This window comes from Budorcas taxicolor, chromosome 1 (assembly GCF_023091745.1).
Source record: "Budorcas taxicolor isolate Tak-1 chromosome 1, Takin1.1, whole genome shotgun sequence".
Classification (NCBI taxonomy): domain Eukaryota; kingdom Metazoa; phylum Chordata; class Mammalia; order Artiodactyla; family Bovidae; genus Budorcas; species Budorcas taxicolor.
The window spans coordinates 23,613,386-23,627,831 of record NC_068910.1 but is presented as its reverse complement, the minus strand read 5'-3'; the positions used below and the strand labels follow the sequence as shown (position 1 = coordinate 23,627,831).

Sequence of the window (14,446 nt, the reverse complement as noted above, 5' to 3'; positions counted from 1 at the left end):
GGTTTGGAAATTCATGTGTTTCATCTCGATTGGCTAATATCTTGGCATAGAATTGTCCACACTACTTTCACTATCCCTTTTTATTGCTATAGAGTCAGGACCAGTGCTCTCACTTTCATTTCTGCTTTTAATTGTTTGCCTCTTCTCTGTTTTACTTTTAATCAGTCTATGTAAAGGTTTATAAATTTTGTTATCTTTTTAAAGAACGCTCTTCTTTAGGAAAACCTGATTCTGCCACTTTTTGCCAGTTTGATAGCTTTTACAGAGAGGGGGAATGGATCAGTTCTTTACTCTCTGCCCTTTCCATGACATTACTTCCTCTACTTACTGTTTTTTTAACCACTTTTAAATATAACAGTTAGCCTTAGTGGACATATTTCCTTTATGATCTGTTTGCTATGGTGCATTGAATTGACTTTGGTTCTTCCCTATTTAGGTGGTTTCTAATATTTTGTCTTTTATAAATAATATTGTGATGACCATTCTTGTATAGAAATATTGATGCAAACTATATTTCTTTAGGGAAAATTTTCAGAAGTCAAATAAGAACTTTACAAAGTACCTATTTTAGCCACAGCATTCTGCTAGGTATAGTGTGAAAGATGTAAAAATGATTGACATGTACTCCCCTCCGTCCAGGGGTTCACAATCAAGGAATTAAACTACAAACATCATTCCTATGGGAGGTAGAAGTAATTCCATGTGATATCTCGATAATTAATCAGTGTAATTTGTACAAAGTAGAATTACCTGCTCTTAACTAATTTCTTGGGGTACCAGTCCTCTGGCCCACTATGATGGAAATATTTTTTCTCTTGTGAATGTTACGGGTGAAGTTAGGGAAAGAGAACATTTGCTAGATTGTATATCCTTTCTGTCTTATTTCTTCCCCTCAGTGCAGTGTCACTTGTGGACAAGGATACCAGCTAAGAGCAGTGAAATGTATCATTGGGACTTACATGTCAGTGGTGGATGACAATGACTGCAATGCAGCGACTCGACCAACTGATACCCAGGTAAGGTCCCTTTGTCTAAATCAGTTATTGACCTTGGGCACTATGATGCCAAAACTTCCCAGGAGCTCAGTCAAAACAGAAGTCCTTTCATAGGTAAGTATGTAGGTAGAGGAAACAGTAGATTAACTAAATTGTTCTGGATTTACTTATGTGTTATATTCTGGATCTAATTTTTTGATGTAGTACTTTTGTCTTCTCTATTTTTTTTGAATTGTATGTAGATTCTGGTTCTGATTCTGAATTGTATGTAGATTCTTAATTCTGATTCTTCCTAGGTGGTGAAGATTGACTCTTTGTGCTGGTTTTCTTGAACTCAGATTTTTTTTTTTTAAATAATTCCAATGTCAGTCAGTTCAGTTGCTCAGTCGTGTCCGACTCTTTGCAACCCCATGAACTGCAGCACGCCAGGCCTCCCTGTCCATCACCAACTCCCGGAGTTTACCCAAACTCATGTGCATCAAGTTGGTGATGCCATCCAGCCACCTCATCCTCTGTCGTCCCCTTCTCCTCCTGCCCCCAATTCCTCCCAGCATCAGGGTCTTTTCCAGTGAGTCAACTCTTCGCATGAGGTGGCCAAAGTATTGGTGTTTCAGCCTCAACATCAGTCCTTCCAATGAACACTCAGGACTGGTCTCCTAGTTGGATCTCCTTGTAGTTCAAGGGACTCTCAAGAGTCTTCTCCAACACCACAGTTCAAAAGCATGAATTGTTCGGCACTCAGCTTTCTTCACAGTCCAACTCTCACATCCATACATGACCACTGGAAAAACCATAGCCTTGACTAGACGGACCTTTGTTGGCAAAGTAATGTCTGCTTTTGAATATGCTATCTAGGTTGGTCATAACTTTCCTTCCAAGGAGTAAGTGTCTTTTAATTTCATGGCTGCAGTCACCATCTGCAGTGATTTTGGAGGGTTCCAAAATTCCAATGTAGGGTTCAGCAAAATGGTATCATATGTTCAGGCTGCATGTGTTGGAGCTGTCTTGCTGCAGCTCACAAGTGATGGTTGGTAAATTCTCAGAAATTTTGCAAGCTGGTTGTTATATACTGCCATTGTTGAAAATTGAAAATAAAAACCTATAATTAAATAGATAATATTAAAAATAGGTTGAGAAATAGTCAGAGCTTATCACTTTCTAATTATCTTCCTATATTTTACTATTTTATTTCTTATTACTATGGTTTACATTACATTTGTATGTATTTGCATGGTGAAAATACTATATAATGGTGAACCATTGCACATCCTTTCGCAGTCTGTGTTCATTGATATTAACTTGTTAAGTTGACATTAAGTGGCCATAGTGAGAGTACTTATACCACAGAAATCAGCAAAAACATGTTAACTGCGAAGTATTAGCTGTGACATCTGAACAATCAAGAAATGAAATTTTAGCACCTCCCTTAGAAATTCACAAAGTATATTTCTAAGTTATTCAGTAATATTCATGGACTGACTATAGGGAAGCTTCTGCATTTGTAGCATGTGAATAAATTATTCACTGTGTGCCAAGTTCCCTGTGCCTTTCTTTGGACCCAGGTAGAAGAATCAGCAAGCTGGTCCACTGGAGCCAGCTAACAGAATTTCTTGTTTGGTCTGTAAGCTTCCTAAAGGCACTTCAGCCCCAAGCCTCTAGCACTTTGCACTGTGCCCAGGGCTTCCTGAGAATTTCATGGGTATGCATTTAATCAAAGAACATTTGATAACCACTGATGCTTGGAATGATAGTGATCAGGTGTGGACTTTCGTTTTCCCATTTGTAAATCTGGGAATATTATCTATGCATGGATAACCTCAATGCATTATAGGAATTTCCTCTGATTGAGGGGTGTGATACAAATTCTAGGCTTTGGGATATTAAACACACCTCTTATAGCTAGATTTGACCTTCTTCAGGGCTTCAGGAGGTATCTTCAGGTACACTTGGAAAGCATATTCATGGCTAGCAAAATCTGGCTAGGAAACGAAATGTAGGAACAGAATTTGGCATTCAAAATTTGTTTTTAAGTAACAATAATTTTAAAAGGGCATATTGCTTTTTCATAAATTATGTGCCATTTTATAATATTTTTATTCACACAAATAGGTAAATAAATATGCTTTTGAAAATCATGAAGTAGGGAGTTCCCTGCTGGTCCACTGGTTAAGACTTACTGCTTCCACTGCATGGGGCACAGGTTCAATCCCTGGTTGGGAAACTAAAATTGCAAGTGGCATGAGGCATGGCCAAAGAAAACAGAAAGAAAATCATAAAGTAAACTTCTGCTCTGTATTAAGGCACCCACAAAGGGACTCAGATTATATCCCATTTTACAGTTGAATTTGTGGTTGGAACTGAGAGATGTCATGTGAAAATAAAAGTGTTAGTCACTCAGTCTTCCCTGACTCTTTGCAACTCCATGGACTGTAACCCACCAGGTTTCTCTGTTCGTGGAATTCTCCAGGCAAGAATACCAAGAATGGAGTGGGTTGCCATTCCCTTCTCCAGGGGATCTTCTCAACCCAGGGGTTGATCCCAGTTTTCCCACATTGCAGGCGGATTCTTTACCGTCTGAGCCACTAGGGAAGCCCAAGATGTACTGTGACTTGTCATGTGACTTGCCCCAAATCACACTGAAGCCTGAGATCTTAGAATTATCAGTAGTTATATTCATATGTGCCATGGCTGAAAGGTAACTTTGGCTCTTTCTTCCCATCCTCTTCTAGGACTGTGAATTGCCATCTTGTCAGCCTCCCCCAGCTGCCCCAGAAGCAAGGAGAAGCACACACAGTGCGCCAAGGACCCAGTGGCGGTTTGGGTCCTGGACTCCAGTAAGAAGTACAATGGAAGAAGTGGAGAGGGTGGAAGGAGAGGCAGATATTCTCTGACATGACTTTAGGAAGTAGGTTACTATCCAGTGAATGACCATTTCAAATAACCTGTCTGCATTATTTCACCCCAACACCCAGTGCTCAGCCACTTGTGGGAAAGGTACCCGGATGAGATATGTCAGCTGTCGGGATGAGGACGGCTCTGTGGCTGATGACAGTGCCTGTGCGACCCTGCCTAGACCAGTGGCAAAGGAGGAATGTTCTGTGACTCCCTGTGGGCAATGGAAGACTCTGGACTGGAACCCTGTAAGCAAGTGAATTCTTTGGAATTGGGAGAGGACTGGGGGAGCCGTAAGAAGGATGACTAGTCATGGGTCAAGAAGGTCAATCAGTACTATTTTAGAATTGGACTTTGGTTTGTGAGTTATTTTTCTCCATGTATGTGCAGCTGGTATGAATCATAGCCAGATGCGCAAGAAGTGCACATTTCTTCAAAATGTGTAAATTAATTTACAGTCTACTTAAGCCCACATCCTGTTGGGCTGATTGAAAAATGCAGTTTTAATTGAGCCAAGCCACATTAGAATGTAGCAGGCTTGTGGAGTGACAGAAGTGGCAGGGAGAAGTAGAGGAGTGAAGGGGAGCCTCAGCTTGAATCTGAATGCCTCCTACATCCTATGGTTCCCTGAAATCCTATGCCTCTGCTTCCCTGCCAAGAGTAAGAAGTGGGAATCCTCAGCTAACGCTATGGATCCAGCCTTCTGTGCACCTGTGGACTTTTATAAAAATAGAAAAAGCCTTTGTCTTCAGGTAGCTGCTGCTTTCTGCCTTGCAAAAAGCTTCTGAGTCCAGGAAATCCAAAGCTCAGGATAGGTAAAGAGAATGGAGGTGAATATCTCAATAAACATCATTAATACATATGTGAAATCTGAAAGAAAATCCAAAACTGTGAAAATCCAAATCTTTGGATCCAGAGAGAGCTGTGTAAACATCCAGACCTTGATGTTAACTGGCTGTATGACCTTGAGCAGTCTGGTGTAAATCCTTGAACTTCAGTTTCTTCTGCTCTCAAAAGAGACAAAAAAGAATAGCTTATAAGATTATAAGAATTGTTTGAGAGTCTGTCTGTTAAATGCTTAGAATGAAGAAGGTGCTCAGTAAGTGGTAGCTAACCTCACTCTTGTGCACTGAGCTTCCAAACATACACACACAGATGTCTTTCACATCCATCAGTCTACTCACCAGGTATTTGTAAAACTTACTAAGAAAGGGCAGTGACTGACAAATAAGAAAGTCCTTGCCTTTATGAAGATCATGACAGTGGCAATTCCAGTCAATGAGCAAATAATGATATAAATATATGATACAGCACCAGATACTGATAAGTACTAGAAAAAAGGTCAAGCACAGTGATGGCGGAGAAAAGGAGATAATGTGCTTTTAGACAAGGTAGTCAGAAAAATCCCCACATTGCTCTGACCAGTGCTTGCATGAAGTGAAGCAGTGAGCCACATGGATATCTGTGTTGTGCAATGGAAAGTAGAGTGGCTGCAAAGACCCTGAGATTGGTGTGTTCTTGGCCTAGTCAAAAAACATCCATAAGGTCAGTGGGGCTGGAGTGTAGTGTATAGAGAATAAAAAGAGATGTGTCAAAAAGGTAGCCAGTGACCACATCATGAAGGGCCTACCAGGTCAAGGAAAGGACTTTGGACATGACTCACAGTGAATTAGGCAGTCACTAGATGAATAACATGATCTGAGTTTTGTTCGCAAGGGTCATGGTTTATGATATGGTTAACATATCTGTGGATAACAGACTTGGATTGTGGGTGAAAGCATCAAGATTACAAACAGGACCCCAGCTGAAAGGCCACTGCAATAGTCCTGGCGGGGGAAGGTGGTGACCTGGACCAGGGAGGCAATGGCAGAGATGATGGGAAGTGGCTGATTGGGGGTGTATTTTGAATATCCACAACAGGCATTCTCCATGAAATGGCCTTGTGGTGGGAAGAAAAGGGGAGAGACTGGGATGTGAAAAGTGAAAGTGTTAGTCACTCAGTCATGTCTGACTCTTTGTAACCCCATGGACTGCAGCCCTCCAGGCTCCTCTGTTCATGGGATTCTCCAGGCAAGAATACTGGAGTGGGTAGCCATTCCCTTCCCCAGGTGACCTTCCTGACCCAGGGATGAAAACCGGGTCTCCCACAGTGCAGGCAGATTCTTTACCATCTGAGCCTCCAGGATATATGCCAGGTTTTTGGCCTGAGCAACTGGCTGAATATCCTTTCTCTTTCCCTTTCTGAACATCCAATGTAGTGCTCCGTGACATGTGGGCAAGGTAGGACGACCCGGCAAGTGGTCTGTGTCAACTACAGTGACCACGTGATCGATCAAAGTGAGTGCGACCCAGATTATATCCCAGAAACTGACCAGGACTGTTCCATGTCACCATGCCCTCAGTGGACCCCAGACACAGACCTTTCTCAGAACCCTTTCCTGAATGAGGACTATCACCCCAGGAGCATCAGCCCTAGCCGCACCCACGTGCTCGGAGGAAATCAGTGGAGGACAGGCCCCTGGGGAGCGGTAAGTATTCCCTCAAGTCTTTCCCAAATTTGCCTTCTTCTCTTTCACATGATATAGTGCTCAGAGAGAAACAGACTAGAAACACCTCTGGAACATTTTTATCTCAGGAGGGATTGATGTGCATTTTTCATTTGTTGGGGTTAATTGTAGTCCCGCAAGAGGTGTCACTTGAGACAACTCTAAGCTACCTTAGCCTCTAACCAGGTGGAGGAGGGGGTGTCACTGCTGGGTGACTTGATCAGGTGGCTTCCTAGAAGGTACTGTGAAGGCCATGATGATTGATCCTGGAGCTGGCAGACGGCTCCTCCTTACCTGAAGGAAAATTCAAAGGGCAGAAGAACTTCTCTGAAAGGAAATTTTTAATGAAAGTCATTTTCCTTCTTGCTATTTTCCAGATGAGTGCAGTCTTAAAGTGGCACAATTGCTATGCCATTTGTAGTAGCGGATTAGGAGAGAAACACTCAGCCGGGTAAAATCTGTGTTTAGAGGAAAAATACCATTGGTATTTTTAACTGCAAAGGTTAAAAATATTAAAATCTCTCATTTAATGGTTAATTGCAAAGGCTTTGAGAAAAGTTGCCTCTGTTTGATCCAAGGACTTACACTTTCCAATTTTGGGGTCTTCAGCTGGTCCTCTTTCCAATTTGAGCCTGTTTCATCATCTCTAAAGCAAAGTTAATGATAGTGGCGACTTTGCTGGGTTGTTGTAAGAATTAAATCAAGCAATACAAATACTGTTTCACACTCTCCCTGCCATAGAGTGAAAATTAAATGTTGATGATTATTGTTACCATTATCTTTATCCTTCAAATTAGGAAGAACGTGACAAATAGTGTTTAACATTCAAAGGAAAAATATGCTCTCAAAAGTTCTAGAAATTTTTACTGAACAGTTTTCCAAAAAATAATTATACTCTGGAATACTGGACATGTCTAAAGGAGCTACAGGAAGGGTAGGGCAGCAGGAGATCCTGGGGGAGGTTTGGGGAGTTTGGTGTTTATTAATCTCTCATGAAGTCTTCTTTTTAATTGTTTATTATTTGTTTCCTTCTAGTACTGCTAACCGTGTTTAATTATTTCTGGACTAAAAAGCTTTAGAAGGAACCGGTTAGTTTTCCACCATAGTTATGTTTCAATGAATTAGGCTAACTTTCCTGTGATGTTGATGGGCCCTAAGGGTTTTTATACACTGCACCTCTTGATGGTAAGCAGAACATCTGCCCAGGACCTTCAACACCTCATTCGCCTCCCTTTCTTTCCACTTTGAAGCTTCTTTTGCCTAGGTTAGAAGAAATTTGGGTTCTATGAAATTAAAGAGTGATCAAGCGAGGTCATCACTGAGTGTCCCATGATTTTTCTAGTTGAAAAAATTCACAGCTCAAACATGTGTATTCTAATGATAAAATTAGAACTTAAAAAAAAAATTGAAGGCTATTCTTATTTAGGACTACATTTGTGGATAATGCATTCCTTTAAGATTGAATGATTCTGCCCGTGGGCAGAGTTCCCAATTAAGGAGGATTAAGTAACCTTTTTGCAGCAATGGGCAATACCATTCTTCTCCTCATTGTGCCTGTTTTTTGTTTGGGGATTTTTTTTTTTTTCTAAGTTAAGTGAGGCTGAAGGTGGATGATGAGATTTTTCAGCTCTTGCTTGACGTGCCTGACTTACTCCCAGGAGTGTGTGGCATGCGTATGCATCTCTTCATGGTTTGGGATGCTTGATTCTTCCTGCCTGCAACAGCAGGAAAGGCAGCAGAGAATTATGAACACTAGAGAATGGGAATCTAGCATTTTCAGTAGATTCTGGAATCAGAACTTCATTTTCCAGGATGTGTTTGTGTAAACTCAAAACTTCTATGAGATTTTCAGTGTTAGCGACTGGGGGTCTCTGGTTGCAAGCAAAAGAAAAGGAACCTGTTCTTTCAAGGGAAAGCGAAACTGTTCATTTAGCCCCAGCAGAGACTGAGCCCAGAGCATCTTCAGGGATCTCACTGGGGCTTGGTAAATTTTTTTCTGCAAAGGGCCAGATAATATTTTCAGCCATCTGGACCATACAGTCTCTGCTGTCTTAGCACAAAAGCAGGCATAGACAAAATGTAAACAAGTGGACATGGCTGTGTTCCCATAAAGCTTTAGTTATAAATGCAGCTGGCAGGGTGGATTTGGCCCCGAGGCTGTGGTTTGCCAGTCTAGATGGAACAATATCTTTAAGATCATTTCTTAAACCCTTTTCACTCTGAACCACGCCCAGGTTGCTCTGCTCAGGATTCAAATTCCCAGGAAAATCTGATTGGCTCAGCCAGTTCTACTTACTCCTTGATCAGGAAAGTGTAGAACTTCTTAAAAGATAGTCCCACTGGGACTTCCCTGGTAGTCCAGTAATTGAGACTCCGAACTTCCACTGCAGGGGAACAGGTTCGATCCCTGGTCAGGGAACTAAGATCCTGCATACAGCATGGCATGGCGCCCCAAAAATACAGTCCCACTAAGGTGAGGTCCATTGATGGATTTCTTAAAGGAAAATCCAGCCTGCCTGATATCAATGGGAAATATATGAGGCAGGTTAAAAAAAAAACAGATATCCATCATCTCTTGCTTCCCTAATGGCCATTCTCTCTTGTTTTGTAGAGTGTGGATGATAGATACAGGGTTTGTTCAAAGGAATGTTTACCTAGGAAAATATGTGGTCTAAAAAGGGTAGGAAAATTGTTAACAAAAGTAGTCCAGAGTGAAATTCTGCAACATGGGAATGGAATGAAGAATCCCTATTAATTTTTTTTAAAAAATGTGGCAAAATTGGACTTGGAGAAAGATCATGTACAATATTTCACCTGGATATGGGAGTATAAAGACCCTGGCTGACCCTGGGTTTAGACTGGTGCAGTGCGAGTTCTAGACTGTGCTGTGCAATTGCTTGGCCCCCAGCTGAGCTCTGTCTCTGGTCAGATTCTCTGTAGGAAGCTTTGGACTGGTCACTGGGCAGCCAATGCATTAAGTTGACCCTGGATCCGTTGTGCTTCCTTGCTCCACTCAGCCGTATTGAAGGGAGGATAGCCTGTGGTTTATGAAACTATTCCTTCCAGAAACTCTAATCATGTGACCATCACTGTGGAACCTACTAGGGATACAAGTATGATACTGAAGTTCTGAGGAGACATCATTTTATTGGGGACAATAACACAGGTGAGATTATTATCTCAGATGAATCAAGATTTTATTATCAAAGGAAAAATCCAAGGGCCAAAGTATATATTCCAAATCTCTTTATGCTATTGAAGGTCCTTCCTAAGATTTCGAGTTCTTGGCCCCAAACAAAGCCAATTAAAATAATAGTTCTCTGTGTTTCTTATGTATTAAGGTGTTTAAAAGTAGAAAAGTATTTTTAAGTTTAGAGTAACTATAACAGAACCCTCAGAGAATAGAGGTGGGATTTTTTTAAATCAAAAATTTCCTAAGTAATTGCTCAGACAGAATTAATAAATCTATTTTCCTGCTCTGCATTTAAAAAATTAAGCTCAGTATATTTGAAAATCATTCATAATTTGACCAACATTGGCAGGGAAATTGAACTAAAGTCCAGTACAATAAGTAAATCACTTTTTCACATCTTTATATAGAAGGTGACCAGCAACGAGCGATATTCACAGTTATTTTTAAATAACACTAGTTTGAGCTGGAGTTTGATAGCACATGTCAACCATTGGAACCTGGAACTCAAAACAATGTTGCAAATACAGTTTGAGACTTGATAAGTTGTGGGAATTCCACTGCTTAGAGGACTTGATGGTTTTTTTACTGGCAAACAGATTTTACAAGTTAAGGGTCAGAGTGAAGGAGACTGGCGAACACATTGGGTTTAAAAGATAAGGAAAAAATGGAAAGAGAAAAAAAACACTCAAGATGCAGATAAATAAGAGAGCTATGAGAAGCTTGTGTGGGAAATAAGCTGAAGGCCGAACGTAATTCTGTGACAACTATGAGAGACATGGCTGGGCTCATGCACCTGAAGAGAAGTTGGTCAATATGGAATTCAAGTTCATTGGGAATAAGAATAAAGAAGAAAAACAAGTCTCACTACATTAGCTAGGTGAAGGGAAAGAAGGGAATGTTAGCTGCAAGGAAATGATATGTAAGTGACATTCCATGATGCTTTCCTTGGCTACTTGAAGGAGTTAGTATAGAAGCTTAATTTCAACAACTGGCAATTTTTTAAGTGATTTGACCCCTGTGTTGAAAAGGAGGTTAAATGTTGGTTCTAAATAAGTGCTAGCAGTTTTGAAAAGAGAAAGAATTTCCCAGTAGACTGTGGTGTCAGTCAGTACGTCTGCACCTCTCAGAGTTGCAGAGGAGGAATTGGATTGCTCTGGAAATCACAAGACATGATCACTCATTAGGCAGTTCCTAAACACCTACGGAGACCTAACATGCACAAGGGGAAGTGGTGTTTCTGCCCTCCAAATATTGCTAAGACCTGAACATTAAGCAGCTCCATGGAAGGGAGATGCTCAGGATTGCATTCTGTCCATTGTGGACGACTTGAGAGTGGTTCTGCCACATTTGTCTCTGACCCTTCAGCCAGCTGCTTTCTGGGTCCTCGAGGTGGAGCCTGAGGTGGGGATTAACCTGCTGACCAATGTCTACTGTGTTCAGTGTTCCAGTACCTGTGCTGGTGGGTCCCAGCGGCGTGTTGTTGTGTGTCAGGATGAGAATGGGTACACTGCCAACGACTGCGTGGAGAGAATCAAACCCGATGAGCACAGAGCCTGCGAATCTGGCCCTTGCCCTCAGTGGGCTTATGGCAGCTGGGGAGAGGTGAGCGCAAACTCCACTTATACATCCTTTGGGAAAAAGCAAATACCAAACAGTGCTGTTGTTCATAGTTTATTTGAAGGAAGAAGAACTGGCTCTTGTTAAAGCGTCTTGATTTCAGATTAACTAGGAGATCTATCTTAATTCTGGACTATTTTAAAAGTGTATTTATTACCATATAGAGATGGCTTGACTACATAGGAGAGATGTTAGGAAAGAATACAGATAATGCTAGTTTAAAATGTTAACCTCTGCTGATTAAAACATGGGTGCTTTTAAAGTGACTGGAAATGTGTGTTAAATTAATCAATGGAAGTTTTGCCATCTTCATAATTTGGGGGTGTTTGTGGTGCACCATTGTTCTCATGGCATTGTGTCTCCCAATATTTCAAATTCGTAATGAACCAGCTATTGTTCATCAGGAATTAGGAGCTGTTACTCTTATCAGGGGTGATGCATTGTAATCATAGAAGTGAGTAATTAGCTGTATAAGCTCAAATAATGAAATTCTTCAGCTCTTAACCTTTTAAGAATTGCTTGCTATGAAAATAGAGACACAGGGGTAGAGAACAAATGAATGGATACCAAGGGGAGTGGGGAGGAAGAATTGAGAGATTGGGATTGATGTGTATACACTACTGTGTATAAAGAAGGTAGCTAATGAGGACCTACTGTAGAGCACAGGGAACTCTATGCAGTGCTCTGTAATGACCTAAACAGGAAGGAGATCCGAAAAAGAGGGGATATATGTAAACATATAACTGATTCATTCCATTGTACAACAGAAACTAACACGAAAGCTACTGCTTTTATACTACTAATTGTAAGGCAGCTACATGCCAATAAAAATTAATAATAATAAAAAAAAGATTGTCAGCTATGATTGATGAAAGGCCGCAGAATATTTGGAGCAGACAAAACTGGGCCCCCGTCCCAGCCCTGGCTCTTACAAGCTCTGTGGCGTTGACAAATAATATAACTTTGCCAAATATCTGTATTCTCATCTGTACATGAGAATAAATAATGGCACCCACTTCATAATATTCATGCCATTATATGAGATAGTGCATGTCAAAACCTAGCCCATAGCCTTCAATCATAGCTGCTATTATAATAATGATAATCAGTATTATTACTAGTAATAATAATCATTAGTATGACTGTATTATTGAATGAGTTTTAAGCCACTATCATGTGTAGGACTTAGATGTTTTTTGTTTTGTATTTAATTAAAAAAGAATATATATTTCTACTCTTGAATCCACAGGGAGAGCACGTACTTAGAGTTTGTTGAATTGTTCTGTCTTGACTATAAAATTTATAAAATAAAACACAAGGATTAACATCATGGAGGCCCCCTACGCCCACCAAGAGGGGAACAGAGACATATGAGATGGAAGGGCATGTTAGTCTACACCCCTGGCTAATCGAAGTCCCGTGTCCACGTTTCATGCTTTCATTCACGTAAAGTAGTCATAGGCACTCATAACAGAGTTTTGGTAACTTTTGTTGATAGTATGTCATTCTGGAGGGCTTTGCTGAAAGACCGGAAAAGGGAAGTCAGGTTTGGAGACGCATATATTGTGGGTTTCCTGAAACTCCTCATAAAGCTCTGTCCCATGGGGCCTGTGCGTAAGCTTCTGTAATTGGATTGAAGCCAGGAGAGTACACGCATTTGCTGGGATGCTGGCTGTCAGCACGGACCAGATCATTCCAAATTCCATGGGAGATCTGGCCTTGACACAGCAGGGGAACAGTCAGTGTTCCTGGATGTGAGCTCCGTGGTACTGTCCAAGAAATACAACTTGTTCCTGCCTCAGAAGCGTGGGTCCAGCCAACAGTCAGAACCATATCCAGCGTTCCCACCACACTGTTGACTCATCCTAGGGGAATGCCATCATTATCCTCAGATTCAGAGATAGCATAAAATATTTGGACATCAGAAAGGTCTATGGAGACTGGAGTCGCAGAATAGCCAAGAGGTTGGTGACAACTTCCTAGAGGTTGTCACCAGCTCAGTCATTATATCCTTGATTTAGTACTAAGTGGTTTTTAGATTTTTATCTGTTTCTTTGATTTTGGGTTTTGAATACCTGAAAGAAAAGGCTGTAATCTTATCCTGGACACCTGCTGCTGAATTGACCTTAATCAAGTTATGCTCTCTTAAGCTCAGTTACCCCATATAATTATACTCTCCTGTTGATGAGATAATATATATATTAGCATTTAGTACAGATGAAGAGCAAATGCTTAATAAACAATAGCTACCATGCAAGGGGGCTTCCCTGGTGGCTCAGATGGTAAAGAATCTGCCCACAGTATGGGAGACCCAGGTTCAAACCCTGGGTCGGGAAGATCCCTGGAGAAGGGAGTGGATGCCCACTCCAGTATTCTTGCCTGGGAAATCACATGGACTGAAGAGCCTGACAGGCTACAGTCCATGGGATCACAAAGAGTCAGACACAACTAAGCAACTGACACACACACGCACACACACACACACACACACACACACACACACATGCACATCATGAAAGGACAGGACTCCAGTCTGCTGTATATATTACTTTTGGTAATTCAGCTTCATTCTCCTATAGGCTTATCTTGCCTGGTGCCATAATCTATCTTGGTTAAAACATTTTTGTCATGGGGAAAGAAAATTTGCCACTGGCTGTTCAGACAGAATAACTGCAGCCTTCCCTTCTCTTCTTCCAGTGTACTAAGCTGTGTGGTGGAGGCTTGAGAACAAGGTTGGTGGTCTGTCAGAGGCCCAGCGGGGAACGATTTCCGGATCTGAGCTGTGAAATTCTTGACAAGCCTCCAGATCGAGAGCAATGTAACACACACGCTTGTCCTCAAGATGCTGCCTGGAGTGCTGGCCCTTGGAGTTCGGTACGGCCCTAACTATTCATGTTTCCTAACTAAAACTAACACTCCAATTCCAAGGTGCTCTGGGTCACTGCTTTGAGACAGATTGTCCTCCTCACAAGGGCATCCCTGGAACTGTACTATACACAGTCTCTTCTTTTCTTCATATTGACATGCAACAAAATTCATTTTTTTAAATGATATTGCCAAAGTGACTTTACAGGATATATGTACCTCGTACAGGCCCTTTGCCAATGCCAAAAAGTAGCATCCTTTCCTATAACTAGACTATATATGTTTGTGTTTGTGTGTGTTTTTTTTAAGAAACTCCGTGCCATTTTTAAACTCCAAAG

General features: G+C 41.2%; 1 protein-coding gene across 1 annotated transcript in view; it reads left to right on the top strand.

Moving 5' to 3' along the window:
* ADAMTS9 (ADAM metallopeptidase with thrombospondin type 1 motif 9) overlaps positions 1 to 14,446 on the top strand; it is a 162,659-nt gene that overhangs the window by 80,939 nt on the left and 67,274 nt on the right. Inside the window, exons 23-28 of the mRNA XM_052658936.1 lie at positions 897 to 1,016; positions 3,725 to 3,829; positions 3,968 to 4,135; positions 6,146 to 6,415; positions 11,067 to 11,228; positions 13,941 to 14,117. Coding sequence (XP_052514896.1) covers positions 897 to 1,016; positions 3,725 to 3,829; positions 3,968 to 4,135; positions 6,146 to 6,415; positions 11,067 to 11,228; positions 13,941 to 14,117 — 1,002 coding nt within the window. The remainder of the gene's footprint in view (positions 1 to 896; positions 1,017 to 3,724; positions 3,830 to 3,967; positions 4,136 to 6,145; positions 6,416 to 11,066; positions 11,229 to 13,940; positions 14,118 to 14,446) is intronic.